At 49.0% G+C, this 27,515-nt stretch overlaps 1 protein-coding gene across 1 annotated transcript in view; it reads right to left on the reverse strand.

Annotated features, from left to right (window-relative positions):
- Window positions 1-1,769: 1,769 nt before the first annotated feature.
- Window positions 1,770-27,515, reverse strand: part of LOC124018088 (neogenin-like) — a 63,633-nt gene continuing 37,887 nt past the window's right edge. The window contains 12 exon segments of the mRNA XM_046333343.1: window positions 1,770-4,185; window positions 5,089-5,219; window positions 7,243-7,521; window positions 8,875-9,048; window positions 9,557-9,649; window positions 9,951-10,189; window positions 13,472-13,610; window positions 15,169-15,234; window positions 15,413-15,445; window positions 17,472-17,666; window positions 23,091-23,198; window positions 24,042-24,180. Of these exon segments, the coding sequence (XP_046189299.1) occupies window positions 4,102-4,185; window positions 5,089-5,219; window positions 7,243-7,521; window positions 8,875-9,048; window positions 9,557-9,649; window positions 9,951-10,189; window positions 13,472-13,610; window positions 15,169-15,234; window positions 15,413-15,445; window positions 17,472-17,666; window positions 23,091-23,198; window positions 24,042-24,180 (1,680 nt within the window). The 3' untranslated portion in view covers window positions 1,770-4,101.

Below are 27,515 nucleotides of genomic sequence, written 5' to 3' on the forward strand. Positions count from 1 at the left end.
TAGGAAGGACTCAAAGAAGCATATATTTAAAAAGTATTCTGACAGAGACATAAGGAAATTAGGCTGTGAAAGAGATCCTCTATAGGTATTTGTTAGGAGAGAAACTCCCTCTGTCCCTTAGTCCTGACATTAACAGTTTGATAGCCATATAAAAACAAAGGGAACAATAGCTCCAAAATTCATAGCTTCAAAATAATTTATTTTTGATAGTCTAATTTACTGAACAATGATTCTTATTGATGACAGAAGTGTGTCCTTTGAAAACAGATAAAAGTTCAAATGTAGTCCTACAGTCTAAGAGAAAACAGATTAAAACTTTTTATTTATTTTTTAAATCAGACTGAGTGAGCCTAACCAGACTCCCTTTGTAGAAGCATTGGCTATGTTTTGTGTTTGTATGGTTTTTAATAAGAGGAAATCCATTCTCCTCCTTCCATGTGTATCTTCATATGCCCATCAGTGTACTGTTGTCTATCGCATTTGACAGTCACATTTCGCAGTCGTTTCTCTTCAGTGAATTGACTGATGGCATTTTAGTGGTTGATATTAACCATTTTCGACACAAAGCACAAAATGCTTTTTCTTCATATGCGCTTTTAAGACTTTAATTTCTGGTGTAGCATGAACCACATTCATTGCAGCAAAGCGGTTTCTCCCGTTTGAAATGTCGTATGCTTGACCAAATGTCCGCCCTGACTACAAGGTCAAGGCCGTACTGACCCGTGGATAATGGACACCAAATTAAAACGGATGCATTTTGGTCTGTGTAGAGTGTGTAGAATGTGCTTTAAAAGGTCACCATGAGTGATGTTATTCAACAACCCCCCCAAGTATAGATGCAAGAGCTTTGTCCTAGCTCTCTCTCGCTTTGACTTGAGTATCTTCGGTCCCGACAGTCGTCCTCCTTCACTCTCCTACCCATTAACACTTATGTTGTCACTGAGCTTCACAGAGATCTGGATTTACTGCCAAGAGTCACTGGTTCGTTCTGATACTGTTCTTCAGCCCCATAAATGTGCACATCTTTTTACCTGCATGCAGCTCATGTATTCCACTGGCTTGGTTCATTTAAAATGTAAAAGCTATTAACCTCCTTTGGCTGGCTTGACAAGTTTATGTGGATTTCTTTATTTAGTTCATTTTTTTTAAAGAAGGGAAGTTTAGCTTGACAATGGCTGCAAAGACATTGCTAAGCGTATTTTCAGATCTAGGACCAGGCTAAGTGAACAGGTCTAGCGTCGCTTTGATCTAAGTGGCAATGTCTCCTCAGGTCCCCTTCCTCCATTGACAATCACACTCCAGCCTATATATAGTTGACTTAGTATATGAAAGTGTTGCCTGTGCCAACAGGTCAATGACTGGTTAGTGGTATTAAACAGAGCTACAGTAAGTATTATAGAGAATAAGTAAGGCACGGTGGTGTACATCAACCTGATCCTAGAGCATTTCCTATTTTTCTGTATGTAAATCCTAGACGTTATAACGCCCATCCATCCACCTTCCTTTTGTTTTTACCGTAAGTAACCACCTGTCTTGTGTTTCCATACAAAGGTAACATATACTTATTTGAGTGTCCCGGATTTCCATTTACGTTGTTACAGCTAGTCTATGAAGGCAGGCAGTCACCCATTAAAAAGTCTCATGGAAAAATAGATTGACACACACACACACACACACACACACACACACACACACACACACACACACAAAAACACACACACACACACACACACACACTAAAATACGACATGCATGACAAAACAGACAAGTAGAAGCTTCAACTTTGTTAGTATTCATAATAGTTGGATACACAATGTATAAGGGCACCAATAAAAATTAAAAATAACTTTTTCTCAAACATTTGATTTTTTTTTTTTAAGCCACAGAATATCCTACAGAAAGCAAAGAGATCTCTGTACAGAAACAAGCAACAGAATACCTCAGCAGCACAGTAAAACCTGCCGTTCAATTTCATATCTCAAAACAAATGACCATTAAAACAAGACCAGCTGCCTGCTGCTAACCTAGGACACTACTTTACAGAAACATCGCTTTTATATTTAAAACACAAGATATGGAAGATTTGTTTTTTTTTTCAAAAATTGTGAAAAAGTGCAATACAGGCTTGACTGTCTACAACTTAATAGGTTATTCCCAACGGTTTAGCGTCCTGTCTTTTTCCTACAGTCCACTTTCTTTTTTTTTTTTTATATTTTTTATACATGTTCCTTTTGTATCCATAAGTAAAATCTCATACAGTTATATTGACATTCATGATGATGTACATTATGAGAAACATGGTATTCACAAAAGTAGAGCTTGTAACTAGGATTGCAATTACATTTCTTTGGGTAAGAGGGCAGATGAAAAACTAGCTTCTTACATTATCATATTTAATTTGTTTTACATTGGAATTGTGTACAGAACAAGTTTATTTTTTCTTCATACAAAACAAACTACATGTAAAAAAAAATCTGAATCTGGGAGTCCCATTCAATAGGCCAACATCGTTGCAAGTAGCATTTAAAAAGAGCAATGAAGCAGTGTTTCTTTAAGAGACCTCAGATAAACAGTAAACACTTATCCTTGATTGAAAAACCTGGTTTTCACATGACAGAGAGAGATAAAAGAGCAAAAAACAGACCTCTTCAACCAAATATTGGCTCTTGGAAACAAGACATCCATTTCATAGCACTTTCATATGATATATTGCCATTCCATTGAAACGACTGACTGGGTAGGATGTGTGATTGCGGGGTGAGGCACTCCGAGTCCAGCAGCCTCTGGAGGGTTCATGTCCCACAGATGGTTCTGAAAGGTCACCAGCTAACAAGCCCTACTACTTGGCACTCCAAGGCCAGGCTGGTCTGAGAGTGGTGATGCTGCGTGTCAGAGGGATCACAGTGTAACTGGAAAACGTCCACAGAGGGCACAGTCATCTCCAATGTAAACGTACGGACACGTTTCGTAAGGCTTTTTGAAACAGAGCTCCCATAAACAAAAAGACTCAACATTTCAATGTATAAAGGGGCAACACAATGCCAGAGAACGCAATAAACCATTCAAATGTAATGTACTAACACGCAAGGCATCTCCCTACAAGATATGAAAAGTGAGCGTTTGAGGGTCTATTTTGTCACTCTCCTCCCAAATAAAATGAAATGATTGGCTAGGCTGGGGGGGGGAATAGAATGAGGCCGTTTAAAAAAAACATATGTACATATCTATACGGATATGTAAAAAACATACATGGCATATTAGAGAATAATAAGAGACTTGGCACAATATATAACACAGAGTAGGGAAAACAGATGTCATTGGATCAAAATGATAGCTATAAAATTACCGCTTTTATGGAAATGGAGGGGACTGTTGTCCAACGTTCACTTCACTGAAACAGGGCAATAGATATACAAAAACGCACAAATAAGTGACACTAATTAAACAAACACTGTGTTTAGATTGTGTTTCGTGAGCACCAACATGAAATACCGGCATATTTGACTCTTCCTCTTGACTTGGAATCACAATATGATGTCTGTCGGAGCGGTCTCCCCGGCAACCACAGGAGCGGTCTCCCCGGCAACCACAGGAGCGGTCTCCCCGGCAACCACAGGAGCGGTCTCCCCGGCAACCACAGGAGCGGTCTCCCCGGCAACCATAGGAGCGGTCTCCCCGGCAACCATAGGAGCGGTCTCCCCGGCAATCAAAGTATGAGAGCAACCTTCTGATGCATTTCAGTTTTTGTGCTGAGAAAATTCACAATCCTCTGGTTGAAAGCGACCAATGTTAGATATCGTCTCTGAGAATGTTTCTTCATAAAAAGGTGAACTGTTGCTTTTTAAAATGGCCATCTCCTTCCTGAGACTGAGCAAGGGAAGCCAAAAGTTGAAAAGTTTCAGTTGAGATTTTTTGTTTTGTCTTCAGTGGGGTGTAAGATCCATTTACGGTATCCATTTTGTACCGGGGCATCGGGCTCCCAGTTTGCTGAGGGCTGGCAGTGTGTGTGTTCCTGCCTGTGTGTGTGTGTCACTACCTGGATTTGTGTGTGTGTGTCTGCTTGTATGTGTGTGAGCAGCGTAATGAGTGGGCGTGTGGTTCTCAGGCTGTGGTTATAGCGTTCAGGTCCTTCATCAGGTCCTCTAGGTGGGCCATCTCCTCTGTCAACTCATCAGGCTCGTAGCTCTGAGGGAAAGGAACAGGGTTACTGCGGGGAGCAAGGGAGGAACAGGAGGGGAGGGAGGCAAGGACCTGGGGAAGGGAGAGGAGAGGGTCAGTTTGTTTTTGGAGGGGGTGGGAGTAATGAGGTTTACAAAATAAAGGGTGGGTGGGGAATTGGTCAATGGGACTGCAGCATGAAGCCAAGTCCAAGACAAACAAAGCAGCATCAACAGCCAACCAATATGTTAAGGCATTGAAAGGGGGCAAGACATCAATGTATGTGCAAAACCATTCCAATGAGTTAAGGGGAATTATCATGGGCAAAACCATTCCAATGGGTTAAGGGGAATTATCATGGGCAAAACCATTCCAATGGGTTAAGGGGAATTATCATGGGCAAAACCATTCCAATGGGTTAAGGGGAATTATCATGGGCAAAACCATTCCAATGGGTTAAGGGGAATTATCATGGGCAAAACCATTCCAATGGGTTAAGGGGAATTATCATGGGCAAAACCATTCCAACGGGTTAAGGGGAAGTATTAGAAATTGAATGCAATAATATCAATGATCACAAGCAGCCAAGGATAACACCATAAAACAGTGAGGGAGGCAACAAGTTGCAAAGAATAAAGAGAGAAAAGAAACAGAAATGTGATTAAAATCCATGTCAATGTCATTAAGGATTGTGTCCAAAAAGAAACATGACATGCTCTTGGAATATATTCACTAGTTCAATGGGTTTGATTGATCTATGACCAGGTTTTTACCCCAACATGACATAGTAATTCATGTGTACTTCCTGTATTTAAAGTGTGTGCAAACTACAATAACAACCAACATTACATGATATGCCAGCTGATTTAACAGTCATAATCAGCATGTTGTAGCCTTTCTACACTAAGACCTGGGGGGAGCAGTACTCACACTGTCTACATCCTCCAGCATCTTGCTGGTCTCGGGCACGTCTGGCGCACTGGGCACCGTGACTGACATGGGGGGCCGTACCCTGCCCAGGGTGCCGATGGAGGCTGTCTTTACTGAGTGGAGCTGGGGCCCTGAGATACAGACAGAGACAGACAGACACAGTTCCAAAGGGATTGATAGTTAGAGGGAATCACAAGTCATCTTCATTAAATGTGTTTCCTTTCCTTTCTCAAGAAGCTCTACCAACAGTGTATGTTCATCTGCAGGTTGGGAGTGTAAAACATGTACAGAAAACTGCCCAAATAAAGGAAACACTTGAGTAAATGAGGGATACAAAGTATATTGTAAGCAGGTTCTGAGTTAATTAAGCAATTAACATCCCATCATTCTTAGGGTGTCTACAGTTGCCTGTTATTTTGGCTCCCATGGATGGAAGAAGAGATCTCAGTGACTTTGAAACAGGTGTATCAAAGGAGCATAGGGTGTGTGTGTGTGTGTGTGTGTGAGTCACTGGATCTCAACCCAATCCAACACTTATGGGAGATTCTGGAGCGGCACCTGACAGCATTTTCCACCATCAACAAAACACCAAACTATTGCATTTCTAGTGGAAGAACAGTGTCACGCCTCCCGGGTGGCGCTGTGGTCTAAGGCACTGCATCGCAGCCGGCCGTGACCGGGATGTCCATGGGGCAACGCACAATTGGCTCTATGGGAGGGAGGGTTTGGCCGGCAGGGATGTCCTTGTCTCATCGCGCACTAGCGACTCCTGTGGCAGGCCGGCCGCAGTGCACGCTGACCAGGTCGCCAGGTGTACGGTGTTTCCTCTGACACATTGGTGCAGCTGCTTCCGGGTTGGATGTGCGTTGTGTCAAGAAGCAGTGCGGCTTGCTAGGGTTGTGTTTCGGGGGACGCACGGCTCTCGACCTTCGCCTCTCCCGAGTCCGTACGGGAGTTGCAGCGATGAGACAAGACTAACTACTACTAATTGGAAACCACGGAATTGGGCAGAAAAAAGGGGTAAAAAAAGAAGACCGGTGACACATCCCTCCAATAGAGTTCCAGACACTGGTAGAATCTATGTCAAGGTGCATTGAAGCTGTTCTGGTGGCTCTTGGTGGCCCAACATCCTATTAAGACAATGTTGGTGTTTCCTTTATTTTATAATATAATAATATAATAATAATATATGCCATTTAGCAGACGCTTTTATCCAAAGCGACTTACAGTCATGTGTGCATACATTCTACGTATGGGTGGTCCCGGAGATCGAACCCACTACCCTGGCGTTACAAGCGCCATGCTCTACCAACTGAGCTACAGAAGGACCACATTTTGGCAGTTACCTGTATGTGTACATACGCCTGTCCTAATGCATGGTGTGCATGTGTGTGTACATACGCCCGTCCTAATGAATGGTGTGCATGTGTGTGTACATACGCCCGTCCTAATGCATGGTGTGCATGTGTGTGTACATACGCCCGTCCTAATGCATGGTGTGCATGTGTGTGTACATACGCCCGTCCTAATGCATGGTGTGCATGTGTGTGTACATACGCCCGTCCTAATGCATGGTGTGCATGTGTGTGTACATACGCCTGTCCTAATGCATGGTGTGCATGTGTGTGTACATACGCCTGTCCTAATGCATGGTGTGCATGTGTGTGTACATACGCCTGTCCTAATGCATGGTGTGCATGTGTGTGTACATACGCCTGTCCTAATGCATGGTGTGCATGTGTGTGTACATACGCCTGTCCTAATGCATGGTGTGCATGTGTGTGTACATACGCCTGTCCTAATGCATGGTGTGCATGTGTGTGTACATACGCCTGTCCAATGCATGGTGTGCATGTGTGTGTACATACGCCTGTCCTAATGCATGGTGTGCATGTGTGTGTACATACGCCTGTCCTAATGCATGGTGTGCATGTGTGTGTACATACGCCTGTCCTAATGCATGTTGTGCATCTGCCTGTCCTAATGCATGGTGTGCATCTGTGTGTACATACGCCTGTCCTAATGCATGGTGTGCATGTGTGTGTACATACGCCTGTCCTAATGCATGGTGTGCATGTGTGTGTACATACGCCTGTCCTAATGCATGGTGTGCATGTGTGTGTATATGTATGCATGCGTGTATGTGCTCCTCACCAGTCTGAGTAAGCAGCGGCATGCTGGGCAGGGCGGGCGACTCGAAGATGGCGGCGGGGTTGGCGGGCACGGCAAAGCTCTTGAGGGGGTGAGTGGGGCGCACGTGGGCGGTGGGGGGCTGGCCAGCGCTGCAGTAGCTGCCGCTGGCGCTGGGCTCATCGTCGGTGGCCGTGGAGTCTTGGTAGCTGCCCTCGGGTTCCGGGTGCTGGTGCTCGGCTTGGCAGGGGGGCTGGGCCTGGGGTGGGAGGGGCTCTGTGCTGGGGGTGTTCCTCACCGACTCTGCAGTCACAAAAGGAGTGTGGGGGGGGACAGGTCAGCGGATGGTGTGTTTGAGACAGTATGTGTATAGCCTGGGTTCTAGAGTGGTTGTGTCCAGAAATAAGAGGCGTTAGTATCAGCGTCAGGATGAAGCCTGATGAGTTTGGTGGAAAATATGGAATAAATGTGTTATCAAGGTTGTTTGGTTCTGCAAACACTCAAAGGTGTCATGACTGGTTTCATGTATTATAAATTACTATTATTATTTATTCGTTTGACCTTTATTTAACTAGTCAAGTCACACACTAATGAGTATCGGCGAGTGAAGTGGACAAGGCCACAAGAACAATGAAATGAGACCGCTCCACAGATAAGAGGATGTGACAGCCCCACAGTGGACCCACAGATAAGAGGATGTGACAGCCCCACAGTGGACCCACAGATAAGAGGATGTGACAGCCCCACAGTGGACCCACAGATAAGAGGATGTGACAGCCCCACAGTGGACCCACAGTGGACCCACAGATAAGAGGATGTGACAGCCCCACAGTGGACCCACAGATAAGAGGATGTGACAGCCCCACAGTGGACCCACAGATAAGAGGATGTGACAGCCCCACAGTGGACCCACAGATAAGAGGATGTGACAGCCCCACAGTGGACCCACAGATAAGAGGATGTGACAGCCCCACAGTGGACCCACAGATAAGAGGATGTGACAGCCCCACAGTGGACCCACAGATAAGAGGATGTGACAGCCCCACAGTGGACCCACAGATAAGAGGATGTGACAGCCCCACAGTGGACCCACAGATAAGAGGATGTGGACAGCCCCACAGTGGACCCACAGATAAGAGGATGTGACAGCCCCACAGTGGACCCACAGATAAGAGGATGTGACAGCCCCACAGTGGACCCACAGATAAGAGGATGTGACAGATAAGAGGATGTGACCCCCACAGTGGACCCACAGATAAGAGGATGTGACAGCCCCACAGTGGACCCACAGATAAGAGGATGTGACAGTCCCACAGTGGACCCACAGATAAGAGGATGTGACAGCCCCACAGTGGACCCACAGATAAGAGGATGTGACAGCCCCACAGTGGACCCACAGATAAGAGGATGTGACAGCCCCACAGTGGACCCACAGATAAGAGGATGTGACAGCCCCACAGTGGACCCACAGATAAGAGGATGTGACAGCCCCACAGTGGACCCACAGATAAGAGGATGGACATGAAGTTGAAAGATAATGCTCCTGTGTTCTTCCTCAAAATCAGGCCAGAAAGACAGACAGAACGACCACGTGGGCCCTTGGCGCTGCCCGCTTGTAATCCCTCCTTCATCCTGCGGGCGGCAGTGGTCTCTCACCTGTGGAGCCCACCATGTCTAGATAGGAGATGGGGGTGGCGCAGGTGTGCGGGCGCAGGTGGGCACTGCCCTGGTGGTGATGGAGGTAGCTGCGTGTCGGGGATGCCAGGCTGCCCGTGTGATAATGGTGGTGATGGTTATCAAGGGAATGGATGGGGTGAGCGCTAATCACAGCTGTGAATGGACACACACACAGAGACAACATTTAACCAGCCGCGCTGATGAAGGGTTGGGGAAGCAGTGCTGTTCAAACACACACACACACATTTAACCAGCCGCGCTGATGAATGGATGGGGAAGCAGTGCTGTTCAAATACACACACACACACACAGGCCAGGTTCATAGTGACACCATAAAGCAGTAGTATTTAACCATACACACACGTATACAATAACTCCACAGAGTGCGTCTGATGGACATTTGAATTGGCAGCATAATTTGGTAGTGAATGAATGTGTTAAACTGAAATGAGATGAAGGCTAAAATATAGAAACAGATCCTATAGAACCACATGTTGACTGTAGTGCGCTCAGTCTATTGACTGTAGTGCATTATCACGGGAGGGAGAAACCAGCACATTCTTTTCCTTTCAGCTGAACAGTACGGTGGTCTGAGTAGTAAATAATCTATTGACCTCGGTGTATTGACCAATGAGAGCACAGATCCCAAACACACACTTACGCTGGGGGGGCTGCGTATCGAAGGGCATCATCATTTTAGGCCGCATCCCCCGGCGCCCTGCCAGCGCAGATATGCTGTCTTCTGATTCGTGGCCTGCAAGTCAGAGTTTTTCCTTGATCACTGTTGGTAGTGACTCTGAATGAAGAACGTCTGAAAATGTAACTGTTTTTGGATTGACAGGAACAATCGAAGGATTTGGTAATCTGGCTCCTGAGAGAAATCTGTGACTCAGTCGTGAGGCTGTGTTTGGTTAGTGGTGATTCTTCCCTCTAAACACAATGTATGAAATGTTAAATGTATGAAAAGCAGGAAATGTTTAGCATGACAACGACAAAGACATTGCCTCTTCAAAACACAGACAAAGGAATCCCCAAACTGACTACATCAATCTGACCTCGGTAGGAGTTCCGTCTCTGCAGCAGGCTGTTGTCCAGGCTGGGGTCCACGGGGTTGATGTCCTGCGAGGTGCGGGGGATGGGGGTGTCAGTCATCACCGGGTTGGGCTCGGGGGACTTGTCAATGGGCTTGAGCTCCAGCCGCTCGTGGTGGATCCATAGGTCTGGAGGCTTCAGGTCCTTGGAGTTGCCCTTGTACTTGTGGGAGCTGTTGGACGACTTGGAGGCCGCCCGCTTCCTATGGGTTAGAGAAGAGGAAAGGGGGGGGTTGAGATGTCAGCTAAAAAAGGGGGAGGTGGATCCCCGTTAACTGTTGCAAAAGCAGCAGCTACTCTTCCTGGGGTTCAACACAAAACATAATACAGAATGACATAATACAGAACACTAATAGACAAGAACAGCTCAAGGACAGAACTACATACATAAGGCAGACGTAGCCTACATATCAATGTATAGACACAAGCTAACAAGGTCTAATAGGGGAGCGTTATTTTGCCGATGAGGTGTTGATTTATCTGTTTTTGAAACCAGGTTTGCTGTTTATTTGAGCAATCTGAGATGGAAGGGAGTTCCATGCAATAAGGGCTCTATATAATATCGTACGCTTTCTTGAATTTGTTCTGGATTTGGGGACTGTGAAAAGACCCCTGGTGGCATGTCTGGTGGGATAAGTGTGTGTAAGTTGACTATGCAAACAATTTGGGATTTCCAACATATTAATGTTTCTTATAAAAACTATTAGCCAAGAGACTGGCATGCATAGTATTTATATCAGCCCTCTGATTACAATGAAAAGCAAAACGTGCCGCTCTGTTCTGGGCCAGCTGCAGCTTAACTATCTCTTTCCTTGCAGCACTGGACCACACGACTGGACAATAATCAAGATGAGACAAAACTAGAGCCTGCAGGACTTGCTTTTTGGAGTGTGGTGTCAAAAAAGCAGAGCATCTCTTTATTATGGACAGACCTGTCCCATCTTTACAACCATTGACTCTATACGTTTTGACCATGACAATTTACAGTCTAAGGTAACGCCAAGTCATTTAGTCTCCTCAATCTGTTCAACAGCCGCACCATTAAATTACTAGATTCAGCTGAGGTCTAGAACTTAGGGAATGATTTGTACCAAATACAATGCTCTTAGTTTTAGAGATGTTCAGGACCAGTTTATTACTGGCCACCAGCAATAAAGGGGGGTGATGTCGGTTGAAGGTGGGGGTGATGTCGGTTGAAGGGGGAGGGGTGATGTCGGTTGAAGGGGGGCGGTGATGTCTGTTGAAGGGGGTGATGTCAGTTGAAGGGGGGGTGATGTCAGTTGAAGGGGGAGGGGTGATGTCGGTTGAAGGGGGGGTGATGTCGGTTGAAGGGGGGTGATGTCGGTTGAAGGGGGGGTGATGTCGGTTGAAGGGGGAGGGTGATGTCGGTTGAAGGGAGGGGTGATGTCGGTTGAAGGGAGGGGTGATGTCGGTTGAAGGGGGGGGTGATGTCGGTTGAAGGGGGAGGGGTGATGTCGGTTGAAGGGGGTGATGTCGGTTGAAGGGGGGTGATGTCGGTTGAAGGGGGGTGATGTCGGTTGAAGGGGGTGATGTCGGTTGAAGGGGGGTGATGTCGGTTGAAGGGGGGTGATGTCGGTTGAAGGGGGTGATGTCGGTTGAAGGGGGTGATGTCGGTTGAAGGGGGGTGATGTCGGTTGAAGGGGGTGATGTGGGTTGAAGGGGGGGTGATGTGGGTTGAAGGGGGGTGATGTGGGTTGAAGGGAGGGGTGATGTCGGGTTGAAGGGAAGGGGTGATGTCGGTTGAAGGGATCTGATGTCGGTTGAAGGGGAGGGGTGATGTCGGTTGAAGGGGGGGTGATGTCGGTTGAAGGGGGGGCGATGTCGGTTGAAGGGGGGTGATGTCGGTTGAAGGGGGGTGATGTCGGTTGAAGGGGGTGATGTCGGTTGAAGGGGGGGGGTGATGTCGGTTGAAGGGGGTGATGTCGGTTGAAGGGGGGTGATGTCGGTTGAAGGGGGTGATGTCGGTTGAAGGGGGGGTGATGTCGGTTGAAGGGGGTGATGTGGGTTGAAGGGGGGGTGATGTGGGTTGAAGGGGGGTGATGTCGGTTGAAGGGGGGGGGTGATGTCGGTTGAAGGGGGTGATGTCGGTTGAAGGGGGTGATGTCGGTTGAAGGGGGGTGATGTCGGTTGAAGGGGGGTGATGTCGGTTGAAGGGGGTGATGTCGGTTGAAGGGGGGGTGATGTCGGTTGAAGGGGGGTGATGTCGGTGATGTCGGTTGAGGGGGTGATGTCGGTTGAAGGGGGGTGTGATGTCGGTTGAAGGGGGGTTGATGTCGGTTGAAGGGGGGTGATGTCGGTTGAAGGGGGGTGATGTCGGTTGAAGGGGGGGGTGATGTCGGTTGAAGGGGGGGGTGATGTCGGTTGAAGGGGGGGGTGATGTCGGTTGAAGGGGGGGGGTGATGTCGGTTGAAGGGGGTCTGGTGGGATAGGGGGTGATGTCGGTTGAAGGGGGTGGGGGTGATGTCGGTTGAAGGGGGGTGGGGTGATGTCGGTTGAAGGGGGCATGATGTCGGTTGATGTAGGTTGAAGGGGGGTGATGTCGGTTGAAGGGGGTGATGTGATGTTGTTGAAGGGGGGGGTGATGTCAGGTTGAAGGGGGGGGTGATGTCAGTTGAAGGGGGTGATGTCAGTTGAAGGGGTGAACTAGGGGTGATGTCAGGTTGAAGGTGGACCACACGACTGCAGACAATAATCAAGATCAGATAAAACTGGGGGTGATGTCGGTTGAAGGGGGGGTGATGTCGGTTGAAGGGGGGTGATGTCAGTTGAAGGGGGGTGATGTCAGTTGAAGGGGGGGGTGATGTCGGTTGAAGGGGGGAGGGTGATGTCGGTTGAAGGGGGAGGGTGATGTCGGTTGAAGGGGGTGATGTCGGTTGAAGGGGGTGATGTCGGTTGAAGGGGGGTGATGTCGGTTGAAGGGGGGTGATGTGATTTGTTGAAGGGGGGTGATGTCGGTTGAAGGGGGTGATGTCGGTTGAAGGGGGGTGATGTCGGTTGAAGGGGGGTGATGTCGGTTGAAGGGGGGTGATGTCGGTTGAAGGGGGGTGATGTCGGTTGAAGGGGGGTGATGTCGGTTGAAGGGGGGTGATGTCGGTTGAAGGGGGGTGATGTCGGTTGAAGGGGGTGATGTCGGTTGAAGGGGGTGATGTCGGTTGAAGGGGGGTGATGTCGGTTGAAGGGGGGTGATGTCGGTTGAAGGGGGTGATGGGTTGAAGGGGGTGATGTCGGTTGAAGGGGGTGATGTCGGTTGAAGGGGGGGTGATGTCGGTTGAAGGGGGGAATCAAATGAAGTGGTAGGGAAAGGAAAGTGAAAGATGACAGAAGGAAAGGTAGGTGGAAAAAGGAAAGCAGACATTCCTGCTCCTCTCAGGTATTGTGTGTGTTATAACCCTGTGTTGTTGGTCTGGTATTGGCTGGGACATTAGTGACCAAAGAGACATTATTGCTACAGCGCACCAGCTCACTTTTTCTGGTGGGAGGTGGTGCGTCGTGTGCAGAGGAAGGCCCCCACAACCACCACAATGATGGTGAACGCTCCCACAGAGATGATGACGACGATGACCAGGATGTGGTTGTCCCCACTTCCTGTAATTCCTGGTTTTCCTGGAACAAAATGGACCAGAGAGGTGAGAAAGAAAATCCTATTTATCCACATAATGAATGTCCTCATTGGAGATCAAATAGTATATTTAACAATGAATTTGTTTGTGTGTTCATTCATTAATTTCCCATTACACTTTTTTAGAATGATGACTAATATTTCAGACCAATAGGAGACTTGTATAAGGGGTTTGGGTTAGATTACATTTCATGAATTACTTCTGTCCCACTTTATGTGGATAGTCCCATATAGATGCTCCACTGATGGTCAAACTATCTGTTGATAAGCAACTGCTTGCTAAGGTTAGGTTTAGAATGAGGGTTAAGGTGAATGTTAGAGTAAGGTTTAAAGTAAGCGTTAAGTTTAGGGCTAGGGTAAGGATTAAAGTACAGGTTCTGTTTAGGGTTAGGATAAGGGCTAGGGTAAGGATTAAAGTAAAGTTTAAGTTTAGTGCAAGGATAAGGATTAAAGTAAAGGTTCTGTTTAGGGTTAGGATAAGGGCTAGGATAAGGATTAAAGTAAAGGTTCTGTTTAGGGTTAGGATAAGGGCTAGGGTAAGGATTAAAGTAAAGTTTAAGTTTAATGTAAGGATTAAAGTAAAGGTTCTGTTTAGGGTTAGGATAGGAGGGTTAAGGTAAAGGTTAAGTTTAGGATTAGGATAAGGGTTAAGGTAAAGGTTAAGTTTAGAGCTAGGGTTAAGGTAAAGGTTAAGGGGTTAAAAGGTTCAGGGTTAGGTTAGGGTAAGGGTTAAGGTAAAGGTTAAGTTTAGTGTTAGGTAAGGGTTAAGGTAAAGGTTTAGAGAAAGGTAAAGGTTAAGTTTAGGGTTAGGATTAAGGTAAAGGTTAAGTTTAGAGCTAGGGTAAGGGTTAAGGTAAAGGTTAAGTTTAGGGTTAGGATAAGGGTTAAGGTAAAGGTTAAGTTTAGGGTTAGGGTAAGGGTTAAGGTAAAGGTTAAGTTTAGGGTTAGGATAAGGGTTAAGGTTTAAGTTTAGGGTTAGGATAAGGGTTAAGGTAAAGGTTAAGTTTAGGGTTAGGGTAAGGGTTAAGGTAAAGGTTAAGTTTAGGGTTAGGATAAGGGTTAAGGTAAAGGTTAAGTTTAGGGTTAGGATAAGGGTTAAGGTAAAGGTTAAGTTTAGGGTTAGGATAAGGGTTAAGGTAAAGGTTAAGTTTAGGGTTAGGGTAAGGGTTAAGGTAAAGGTTAAGTTTAGGGTTAGGATAAGGGTTAAGGTAAAGGTTAAGTTTAGGGTTAGGATAAGGGTTAGTTCAGATGTTGACAGTTGAACATCTACAAACCATCTACTATCCAAATAAAGTGTTACTTATGTGAATAGGGGTTTGTTCAACACTCTCTTAGCTGAGAAAGACATTAGGGCTCAATGCAGAATTGGTGTCAATTCCATTTCAGCTTCAGTCCAGTAATGAATCCAATGTACCATGGAACTGAACAAAGCCCCATTCACACTAACATCCATTTATGGAGGTGGAATGAAATGGACCCACACTGCAGCCAATTGAGTTGATCAAATCAGAATGGACAATGGTGACCTGAAAAGGCCATTACCGTGTGAAGACCCAAAGCCATGGTCAAGAGGTGGTTGGTTACTTCCTGGTTTAACTGGCAAATTGGCTGAGAGAGGAGACAAAACCACCAGTTATTACACACAGTTAATTAAATACTACCTGACTTATTTCACCTTACCAGAACGCAGATGAAGGGCTTTAGGCACGTGAGGAAAAAGAACACAATCTGCACAGTCAATCAGTCATCATTGAGAAGAAGTGAATGGAAGGGAAGAGGGAATTACCTTGGTCATTAGCCATTTTGTCAGAGGATTCAGCTAAACAGGCCAAAGGAGACAGTAGCCAGGGAGAGAAAATACAAAGCAAACACTGGTTAGAGGAGTTAAGGAGAGCAGTGGGAGAAGGGGAGAGAGGGGGTAGAGAGAGAGAGAGAGGGGGTAGAGAGAGAGAGAGGGGTAGAGAGAGAGGTAGAGAGAGAGAGGTAGAGAGAGAGAGGGGGTAGAGAGAGAGAGAGGGGTAGAGAGAGAGAGAGGGGTAGAGAGAGAGAGAGGGGTAGGAGAGAGAGGGGTAGAGAGAGAGAGAGGGGGTAGAGAGAGAGAGAGGGGTAGAGAGAGAGAGAGGGTAGAGAGAGAGAGGGGGTAGAGAGAGAGAGAGGGGTAGAGAGAGAGAGAGAGGGGTAGAGAGAGAGGGGTAGAGAGAGAGGGGTAGAGCGAGAGGGGTAGAGCTAGGGGTAGAGCGAGAGGGGTAGAGCGAGAGGGGTAGAGTTCGAGTTTAGGGGTAGAGCGAGAGGGGTAGAGCGAGAGGGGTAGAGCGAGAGGGGTAGAGCGAGAGAGGGCTAGAGCGAGAGAGAGAGGGGTAGAGCGAGAGAGAGAGGGGTAGAGCGAGAGAGAGAGGGGTAGAGCGAGAGAGAGAGGGGGCTAGAGCGAGAGAGAGGGGTAGAGCGAGAGAGAGGGGTAGAGCGAGAGAGAGGGGTAGAGCGAGAGAGAGAGGGGTAGAGCGAGAGAGAGGGGAGGGCGAGAGAGAGGGGGGGGTAGAGAGAGCGAGAGAGAGGGGTAGAGAGGGAGAGAGGGGAGAGCGAGAGAGAGGGGTAGAGAGAGAGGAGGGGTAGAGAGAGAGAGAGGGGTAGAGGAAGAGGAGGGCTAGAGAGAGAGGGGTAGAGAGAGAGAGAGGTTAGCTAGAGAGAGAGAGTTTAGAGCGAGAGAGAGAGAGGGGGTAGAGCGAGAGAGAGAGAGGGGGTAGAGCGAGAGAGAGGAGGGGGTAGAGTTTAGAGAGAGAGAGGGGGTAGCGAGAGAGAGGGTAGAGAGAGAGAGAGGAGGGGGTAGAGTTAGAGAGAGAGGGGGTAGAGAGAGAGAGAGGGTTAGAGTTTAGAGCTAGAGGAGAGAGAGAGAGGGGGTAGAGCGAGAGAGGGAGGGGGTAGAGAGAGAGAGAGAAAGGTAGAGCGAGAGAGAGAGGGGTTAGAGAGAGAGAAGGTTAGAGAGAGGGTTAGAGAGATAGAGAGGGGGAGAGTAGAGAGAGAGGAGGGCTAGAGGTAGAGGTTAGAGAGAGGGGGCTAGGAGAGGAGAGAGAGGGTTAGAGAGGGAGGAGAAGGAGAGAGAGTAAAGAGAGGGTAGAGGGTTAGAGAAGGGTTAGAGAGAGAGGTTAGAGCGAGAGAGGGTTAGGGCTAGAGAGGGGTTAGAGAGAGAGAGGGGTAGAGCGAGAGAGAGGTAGAGCGAGAGAGAGGGGTAGAGCGAGAGAGAGGGGTAGAGCGAGAGAGGGGTAGAGAGAGAGAGAGGGGGGGTAGAGCGAGAGAGAGGGGCTAGAGCGAGAGAGAGGGGGGGTAGAGAGAGAGAGGGGGGTAGAGAGAGAGAGGGGGGTAGAGAGAGAGAGGGGGGGGTAGAGCGAGAGAGAGAGGGGGGGTAGAGCGAGAGAGAGAGGGGTAGAGAGAGAGAGAGAGAGAGAAGGTAAAGGGTGCAGCATTGGAGGGGTAAGGCAAGCAGGTGTGAGCACCAATAAAGGAGAGAGAGAGACAGAGACAGAGAGAAAGGGGGAGAGGGAGAGATTAGGAGAGATTGAGAGAGAAAGAAAGAAAAGAGGGACAGAGCGAAATAAAGAAAGAGAAAGAGAAAGAGGGACAGAGCGAAAGAAAGAGCGAGAAAGAGAGAGGGCAGGCTCGGCTCAACAGAATGGTATGTTCTTTACCAGCATCTATAGAAAAGGGATTGAGAATGCAGCCAGCTACAGTGAAGAGAAGCTAAGATAATTATTTGAATCTTGACCATTCAGCCCATCATATTAATAACTCAACCAATAAGAACAGTTAATACAATCATCCCAATGTTCAACCCCCCCCACACACACACTTACTCTTGGGGGTGCGGAAGTGTACGGCCTCGGACATTGGGCCCATTCCCTTGGAGTTACGGGCCTGGATCTTGAAGTAGTAGGTGGTGTCCAGAGTCAGCTCCTGGATCTGGTGGGTCAACCTGTTGCCCACCACCGGCTCTATCACCCAGTCATGCACCTCCGCATTCACATCAGTACTGTAGTAGATTATGTAGCCTAGTGGAGCAATAGGGGGAGAGAGATGGGGGGAAAGGAGCGAGAGAGAGATGTGGGGAAAGGAGCGAGAGCGAGGTGGGGGGAAAGGAGAGAGAGCGAGATGGGGGGAAAGGAGAGAGAGAGAGATGGGGGAAAGGAGAGAGAGAGAGATGGGGGAAAGGAGAGAGAGCAGATGGGGGAAAGGAGGAGAGAGGGGGGAAAGGAGAGAGAGCGAGATGGGGGAAAGGAGAGAGAGAGAGATGGGGGGAAAGGAGGAGAGCGAGATGGGGGGAAAGGAGAGAGAGAGATGGGGGGGGAAAGGAGGAGAGATGGGGGGAAAGGAGAGAGAGAGAGATGGGGGGAAAGGAGAGAGAGAGAGATGGGGGGAAAGGAGAGAGAGAGAGATGGGGGGAAAGGAGAGAGAGAGAGGGGGGAGAGAAGATGGGGGAGAGAGAGAGATGGGGGGAAAGGGAGAGAGAGCGAGATGGGGGAAGGGAGAGAGAGAGATGGGGGGAAAGAGAGAGAGAGAGAGATGGGGGAGAGAGGAGAGGGGAGAGAGGATGGGGGGAGAGAGAGAGAGAGAGAGATGGGGGAGAAGAGAGAGATGGGGAGAGAGAGAGATGGGGGGAGAGAGAGAGAGATGGGGGAGAGAGAGAGAGATGGGGGAGAGAGAGAGAGATGGGGGGAAGAGGAGAGAGAGAGAGATGGGGGAAGAGAGAGAGAGAGATGGGGGAGAGAGAGATGGGGGGAGAGAGAGAGAGAGGGGGAGAGAGAGAGATGGGGAGCGAGAGAGAGAGGGGGAGAAGAGAGAGGGGGAGAGAGAGAGATGGGGGAGAGAGAGAGAGAGATGGGGGAAAGGAGAGGAGAGATGGGGGAAGAGAGAGAGAGATGGGGAGAGAGAGAGATGGGGGAGAGAGAGATGGGGGAGATGGGAGAAAGGAGAGAGAGAGAGATGGGGGGAAAGGAGAGAGAGAGAGATGGGGGGAGAGAGAGAGAGAGGGGAGAGAGCGAGATGGGGAAAGGAGAGAGAAAGGAGAGAGAGAGAGAGGGGGGAAAGGAGAGAGAGAGAGATGGGGGAAAGAGCGAGAGAGAGATGGGGGAAAGGAGAGAGAGAGAGATGGGGGGAAAGAGAGAGAGAGAGATGGGGGGAAAGGAGAGAGAGAGAGATGGGGGAAAGGAGAGAGAGAGAGAGGGGGAAAGAGAGAGAGAGATGGGGGGAAAGGAGAGAGAGGGAGAGATGGGGGAAAGGAGAGAGAGAGAGAGAGAGGGGAAAGGAGCGAGAGAGAGAGATGGGGGAAAGGAGCGAGAGAGAGATGGGGGGAAAGGAGAAGAGGGAGAGATGGGGGAGGAGCGAGAGAGAGAGATGGGGGAAAGGAGCGAGAGAGAGATGGGGGGAAAGGAGCGAGAGAGAGAGATGGGGGAAAGGAGCGAGAGAGAGAGATGGGGGTAAAGGAGCGAGAGAGAGAGATGGGGGGAAAGGAGCGAGAGAGAGAGATGGGGAAAGAGCGAGAGAGAGAGATGGGGGAAAGGAGCGAGAGAGAGAGATGGGGGGAAAGGGAGAGAGAGATGGGGGGAAAGGAGCGAGAGAGAGAGATGGGGAGCGAGAGAGAGGGAGGGGAGAGAGAGAGATGGGGGAAGAGAGAGAGGGGGGAGAGAGAGAGAGAGATGGGGGAGAGAGAGAGAGATGGGGGAGGGGGAGAGAGAGAGAGATGGGGGAGAGGAGAGAGAGGGGGGAGAGAGAGAGAGAGAGATGGGGGAGAGAGGAGGGAGAGAGAGATGGGGGAAGAGGAGATGAGAGAGATGGGGAGAGAGAGAGAGAGAGGGATGGGGGAGGAGAGAGAGAGAGAGGAGAGGGGGAGAGAGAGAGGGGAGAGAGAGGGGTAGAGAGAGGGGAGAGAGATGGGGGAGAGAGAGAGAGAGGGGGGAGAGAGAGAGAGATGAGAGAGAGATGGGGGAGAGAGGGGTAGAGAGAGAGAGGAGAGATGGGGGAGAGAGAGAGGGGGAGAGAGAGAGATGGGGGAGAGAGAGATGGGGGAGAGAGAGGAGATGGGGGAGAGAGAGAGAGGAGAGAGAGATGGGGGTAAGAGAGAGAGATGGGGGAGAGAGAGAGAGAGGGGGGGGGAGAGAGATGGGGAGAGAGAGATGGGGGAGAGAGAGAGAGATGGGGGAGAGAGAGAGAGGGGGGGATGGGGGAGAGAGAGAGCGAGAGAGAGATGGGGGAGAGAGATGAGAGAGAGATGGGGGAAAGGAGAGGATGGAAAGAGAGAGGATGGGGGAAAGGAGAGAGAGAGAGATGGGGGAGGGAGAGAGAAGGCAGAGGGGGAGGAGGAGAGAGGGGGGAAAGAGAGAGAGAGATGGGGGAAGAGGAGAGAGATGGGGGGAAAGGAGAGAGAGAGATGGGGAAGGAGAGAGAGAGAGATGGGGGAAGGAGAGAGAGAGAGATGGGGGAGAGAGAGATGAGAGAGAGAGATGGGGGAAGAGAGAGAGGAGAGATGGGGAGAGAGATGGGGGAAAGAGAGAGATGGGGGAAACCAGAGAGAGAGATGGGGGGAAAGGGAGAGAGATGGGGGAGAGCTACAGAGAGATGGGGGGAAAGAGAAGAGAGATGGGGGAAGATAATTATTTGAATCTTGACCAGAGAGAGAGATGGGGGGGAAGAGAACCAATAAGAACAGAGATGGGGGAAGGAATCAGAGAGATGGGGGGAGAGAGAGAGATGGGGGACTTACTCTTGGGGGAGAGAGAGAGATGGGGGAGGAGAGGAGATTGGGCCCAGAGAGAGAGAGATGGGGGAGAGAGGAGCCTGGAGAGAGATGGGGGAAGTAGAGAGAGAGAGATGGGGAGAGGGAGAGGAGAGAGGGGGAGAGAGAGATGGGGGAGAGAGAGAGATGGGGGGAGAGAGAGGGAGAGAGGATCTGGGGGAGAGATGGGGGAAGGGAGGAGAGAGAGATGGGGGGGAGAGAGAGAGATGGGGGAAAGGAGAGAGAGAGAGATGGGGGGAAAGGAAGAGAGAGGGAGAGAGATGGGGGAAAGGAGAGAGAGAGAGATGGGGGGAGAGAGAGAGATGGGGGAGAGAGAGAGATGGGGGGAAGGGATGGAGAGAGAGATGGGGGAAAGGAGAGAGAGAGAGAGATGGGGGGAGAGAGAGATGGGGGGAAAGGAGGGGTGAGAGAGAGATGGGGAGAGAGAGAGATGGGGGGAAAGGAGAGAGAGAGATGGGGGAAAGGAGAGAAGAGAGATGGGGGGAGAGAGGAGAGATGGGGGAAAGGAGAGAGAGAGAGGGGAAAGAGAGATGGGGGAGAGAGAGAGATGGGGGAAGAGATGGGAGGATGGGGGAAAGGAGAGAGAGAGATGGGGGAGAGAGAGATGGGGGGAGAGAGAGAGAGAGATGGGGGAAAGGAGAGATGGGGGGAAAGGAGCGAGAGAGAGATGGGGGAGCGAGAGAGATGGGGGGGGAAAGGAGCGAGAGAGATGGGGGGAAAGGAGAAGAGGGAGAGATGGGAGAGAAAAGAGAGGAGAGATGGGGGGAAAGGGAGCGAGAGAGAGAGAGATGGGGGAAAGGAGAGAGAGGGAGATGGATGGGGGGAGAGAGAGATGGAGGGGGGAAAGGAGATGAGAGAGAGATGGGGGAGAAGAGGGGGAAAGGAGGAGAGAGAGAGATGGGGGAGAAAAGGAGATGAGAGAGAGAGATGGGGGAGAGATGGGGGAGAGAGAGATGGGGGGAAAGAGAGAGATGGGGGAGAGAGATGGGGGGGAGAGAGAGAGATGGGGAGAGAGAGAGGGGGAGAGAGAGAGAGAGATGGGGGATGAAAGAGATGGGGGAGAGAGAGAGATGGGGGGAAAGGAGAGAGAGAGAGATGGAGAGAGAGAGATGGGGAGGGAGAGATGGGGGAGAGAGAGAGATGGGGGAGAGAGAGAGATGGGGGAGAGAGAGAGATGGGGGAAGAGAGAGAGATGGGGGAGAGAGAGATGGGGGGAGAGAGAGAGAGAGAGAGATGGGGGAGAGAGAGATGGGGGAGAGAGAGAGATGGGGGAGAGAGAGATGGGGGAAAGAGAGAGAGATGATGGGGAGAGAGATGGGGGAGAGAGAGATGGGATGGGGGAGAGAGAGATGGAGATGGGGGGAGGAGAGAGAGATGGGGGGGAGAGAGAGAGAGAGATGGGGAGAGAGAGAGAGATGGGGGAGAGAGGGGAGAGAGAGATGGGGGAGAGAGAGAGAGATGGGGGGAGAGAGAGAGAGATGGGGAGAGAGAGAGAGATGGGGGAAAGGAGAGAGATGGGGGAGAGAGAGAGATGGGGGGAGAGAGATGGGGGAGAGAGAGATGGGGAAAGAGAGATGGGGGGAGAGAGAGATGGGGGGAGGAGAGAGAGAGAGAGAGGGAGAGATGGGGGAAAGGAGAGAGAGAGAGGGAGGAGAGGGGGGAAAGGAGAGAGAGAGAGAGATGGGGGAGAGAGATGGGGAAAGGAGAGAGAGAGAGATGGGGGAAGGGAGAGAGGGGAGAAAGGAGAGAGAGAGATGGGGGAAAGGAGAGAGATGGGGGAGGGATGGGGGAAAGGAGAGAGAGAGAGAGATGGGGAAAGGAGAGAGAAAGAGATGGGGGGAAAGGAGAGAGAGAGATGGGGGAAAGGAGAGAGACAGAGATGGGGGGGGAAAGGAGAGAGACAGAGATGGGGGGAAAGGAGAGAGAGAGATGGGGGGAAAGGAAAGAGATGGGGGGAAAGAGAGAGAGAGATGGGGAAAGGAGAGAGAGAGAGATGGGGGAGAAAGGAGAGAGAGAGAGATGGGGGAAAGGAGAGAGGGGGAGATGGGAGAAAGGAGAAAGAGAGAGATGGGGAAAGGGGGAAAGAGGAGATGGATGGAAAGGAGAGAGAGGGAGATGGAGGGGGAAAGGAGAAAGGGGGAAAGGAGAGAGAGAGATGGGGGAAAGGAGAGAGAGAGATGGGGGAAAGGAGAGAGAGATGGGGGAAAGGAGAGAGAAAGGAGAGAGAGAGAGATGGGGGAAAGGAGAGGGGGGAAAGGAGAGAGAGAGATGGGGGAAAGGAGAGAGAGAGATGGGGGGGAAAGGAGAGAGAGAAAGGAGATGGGGGAAAGGAGAGAGAGAGAGGGGGAGATGGGGGAAAGGAGAGAGAGATGGGGGAATGGGGGAGAAGGGGGAAAGGAGAGAGAGAGAGAGATGGGGGGAAAGGAGAGAGAGGGAGAGATGGGGGGAAAGGAGAGAGAGGGAGAGATGGGGGAAAGGAGAGAGAGAGAGAGAGAGATGGGGGAAAGGAGAGAGAGAGAGAGATGGGGGAAAGGAGAGAGAGGGAGATGGGGGGAAAGGAGAGAGAGAGATCGGAGGAGAGGAGATAGAGGTAGATGGGGGAGAGGAGAAGGTTAGAGAACTGTTTCAGACCACTTGTTTCTCTGACTGAATAAACCTGATAAGAGTGTGTGTGTGGTCTCACCTGTGATTTTTCCATTGGCCTCTGAGGGGGGCTGCCAGTTGACTATAATGGTACGTGGTTTCAGCTCCTTGCTCACCACAGTCACATCTTTGGGGGACGAGCTGGGAACTGTGAAAGTCAAACAGAAAGTCAGTATGGGAACAAGGCCATTAATGAGGGAACGCTTGGCTTTGACATCAAATAGGAGCTGCTTATATTATTACTGTTTGACACCTGTACCAGTGTGTGTAACCTGTACCAGTGTGTGTAACCTGTACCAGTGTGTGTAACCTGTACCAGTGTGTGTAACCTGTACCAGTGTGTGTAACCTGAAATGGAAAAGTGTTTTTTGCATATCCCACTCCCCTGAGACACCCTCAGAGAGTAGGGTCACGGCATGGGATCAGACATGATTCCCGGCGACCCAGGAGCAACTAGGGGTAAGTGCCTTGCTCAAGGGCAGATTTGCAGATTTTTTCCCCCCTCTGGTACACAAACTAGCATCCTATAGGTTACTGACCCAATTCTCTAATCACTAGGAGACCTGCCGCATATCAGAGAAAAGCAGTCAATGACAAACACCCACGACAATCAGCTTTGACAGAACCAGGATATTCTGTGTAGTTGTAACGGATGTGAAATGGCTAGGTAGTTAGCGGTGTCCGCGCTAAATAGCGTTTCAATCGGTGACGTCACTTGCTCTGAGACCTTGAAGTAGTAGTTCCCCTTGCTCTGCAAGGGCCGCGGCTTTTGTGGAGCGATGGGTAACGATGCTTCGTGGGTGTCAGTTGTTGATGTGTGCAGAGGGTCCCTGGTTCGCGCCCGGGTATGGGCGAGGGGACGGTCTAAAGTTATACTGTTACATAGTCATGTTAAAAAACACAAACTTCACTGAAGATGCTTTCGTGTGTGTGTGTGTGTGTGTGTGTGTGTATGTATGTACTCGGTATGCCTGTGTATGTGTGCTCTTACTGGTCTCAAAGGTGGTTCCCTGGGCCGTCATGCTCCAGGTGCTGGTCCTCCGGCCCTTGGTCACCATGACAGAGAACTCATAGAGCGTGTTGGGCTTCAGGCCCGTCACCATGTGGCTCAGGTTGGTGGTGTTGGCCGTCTGAAAACACACACACGCAGGCGCGCACACGCAGACACACACGCAGACACACACGCGCAGACACACACACACGCGCGCAGACCACACACACACGCGCGCAGACCACACACACACGCGCGCAGACCACACACACACGCGCCACACACACACACGCGCGCAGACCACACACACACGCGCGCAGACCACACACACACGCGCGCAGACCACACACACACGCGCGCAGACCACACACACACGCGCGCAGACCACACACACACGCGCGCAGACCACACACACACGCGCGCAGACCACACACACACGCGCAGACCACACACACACGCGCAGACCACACACACACGCGCAGACCACACACACACGCGCAGACCACACACACACGCGCAGACCACACACACACGCGCAGACCACACACACACACGCAGACCACACACACACGCGCAGACCACACACACACGCGCAGACACACACACGCGCAGACACACGCAGACACACACACGCGCAGACACACGCAGACACACACACGCGCAGACACACACACGCGCAGACACACAGAAAAACAGTTCATAATGGAAGGTACAGACTTTGACCACAAGACTAACAGAACCAGAGTGCTTCTAAGCAGAAACCTGCTCCATGCATCTTTAAAATAAAGAGCCATGAATAATATAGGGCCTTCACAGTATTCACACCCCTGGACTGCTCTACATTCTGCTGTTACAGCCTGAATTTAACATGGATTCACAGTATTCACACCCCTGGACTGCTCTACATTCTGCTGTTACAGCCTGAATTTAACATGGATTCACAGTATTCACACCCTTGGACTGCTCCACATTCTGCTGTTACAGCCTGAATTTAACATGGATTCCATTGAGACGTTTTGTCACTGACCAAACCCATAATGTCAAAGTACAAAGTACAAAAAAAACACATTTTTACTCTTAAACTTATTTAGGCTTTCCATAACAAAGAAATTGAATACTTAGACTTTCAAGCGTTCAGCTTTTTATTTAACTTAATAAGTCACACAAGTTGAAAAGACTCACTGTGTATAATAATAGTGTCTAACATGATTGTTTAATGATTACCTCATCTCTGTACCCCACACATACAATTATCTGTAAGGTCCCTCATCTCTGTACCCCACACACAGATAATTGTAAGGTCCCTCATCTCTGTACCCCACACATACAGATAATTGTAAGGTCCCTCATCTCTGTACCCCACACATACAATTATCTGTAAGGTCCCTCATCTCTGTAGCCCACACATACAGATAATTGTAAGGTCCCTCATCTCTGTACCCCACACATACAGATAATTGTAAGGTCCCTCATCTCTGTACCCCACACATACAGATAATTGTAAGGTCCCTCATCTCTGTACCCCACACATACAATTATCTGTAAGGTCCCTCATCTCTGTACCCCACACATACAATTATCTGTTAATAAGTCCCTGATCTCTGTACCCCACACATACAATTATCCGTTAATAAGTCCCTCATCTCTGTACCCCACACATACAATTATCTGTAAAGTCCCTCCTCTGTACCTCACACATACAGATAATTGTAAGGTCCCTCATCTCTGTACCCGAAACATACAATTAATTATCTGTAAGGTCCCTCAAGTCAGCAGTGAATTTCAAACACAGATTCAACCAATGACCAGGGAGGTTTTCCAATGATTCGCAAAGAAGGGCATCTATTGGTAGATGGGTAAATTTTTAAAAAAGGAAAAAAAACTATATTGAATATCCCTTTGAGCATGGTGAAGTTATTAATTACACTTTGGATCGTGTATCATCACACCCAGTCACTACAAAGATACAGGCATCCTTCCTAACTCAGTTGCCGGAGACGAAGGAAACCGCTCAGGGATTTCACCATGAAAATGGTGACTAAAACAGTAACATAGTTTTAATGGCTGTGATAGGAGAAAACTGAGGATGGATCAACAACGTTGTAGTTACTCCACACTACTAACCTAAATAACAGAGTGAAAAGAAGGAAGCCTATACAGAATAGAAATAATCCAAAACATTGTATTGGATTTGCCCCAAACATATTTGAGTACCACTCTACATATTTTCAAGCATAGTGGTGGCTGCATCATGTTATGGGTATGCTAGTAATTGTTAAGGGCCAGGAAGTTTTTCAGGATAAAAAGAAACTGAATGAAGCTAAGCACAAGCAAAATTCTAGAGGAAAACCTGGTCCAGCCTGCTTTCCAACAGACACTGGGAGATGAACTCACCTTTCAGCAGGACAATACCATAAAACACAAGGCCAAATTAACACTGGAGTTGCTTACTAAGAAGACTGTTAATGTTCCCGAATGGCCGAGTTGCAGTTTTGACTTAAATCTAAAGTACTTAAAAATCTAATGGTAAGACCTGAAAATGGTTGTCTAGCAATGATCAACAACCAATGTGACAGAGCTTGAAGAATTTAGAAAAGAACACATGGGTAAATGTTATACAATCCACGTGTGGAAAGCTCTTAGACTTACCCAGAAACACTCACAGCTGTAATCGCTGCCAAAGGTGATACTACAAAAGTACTGACTCAGGGGTGTGAATACTAATGTAAATGTAAGCAACATTTCTAAAAACCCATTTTCACTTTGTCATTATGGGGTAGTATGTATAAAAATTAAAAAAATATAAAATAAATATATATTTATTTGATCAATTTTGAATTCAGGCTGTAACAACAAAATGTGGAGTAATTCAAGGGATGTGAATAAGTTCTGTACATAAAAAATGCTGGATAAACTAAATGAAGGCTATTTATCCCAAAATAACAGCTGAAACGTAGTTGGTATAACATGAAAACAGTGGACACCGTTTTAATAAAGACAAGATGACATGCAGCGATGAAAATACTTTATTAAGCCCATTTCCTCACTACGCCCAGCAGTCTAATCTAGACCCTGGGTAGTCAGAGTCTCCTGGTGAAGGCTAGTTCAGGTCCTAGCTTTCTAAATAGCCTGTCCCAGTGATGCTAGCCACGTCCTGTAGTGTACTAAACAAGACAAATCTGTCATCCAGGATGTCACAGAGAGAAAAACATCCTATCCTTTTAGTTGAGTGGAGACGAGCCATCTGTTCAATAATGTAGGTACATGCTGTGTGTGTGTGTGTGTGAGAAACAGGAAGGCATTTCTGACAGCTGGGACGAGCACAACAAGGTGAGGATAATTGTCCAGTGTGAACAATGCCTTTCTACAAAAGAACACAGGGTGACTAACAGGTTTGGGGTCAATTCCATTTAAATCCAACCAATTCAGGAGATGATTCAAAATTCTAATTTCAGACTTGAAAATCTCCATTTA

This window comes from Oncorhynchus gorbuscha, unplaced genomic scaffold (genome assembly GCF_021184085.1).
Source record: "Oncorhynchus gorbuscha isolate QuinsamMale2020 ecotype Even-year unplaced genomic scaffold, OgorEven_v1.0 Un_scaffold_390, whole genome shotgun sequence".
NCBI classification, from domain to species: Eukaryota; Metazoa; Chordata; class Actinopteri; order Salmoniformes; family Salmonidae; genus Oncorhynchus; species Oncorhynchus gorbuscha.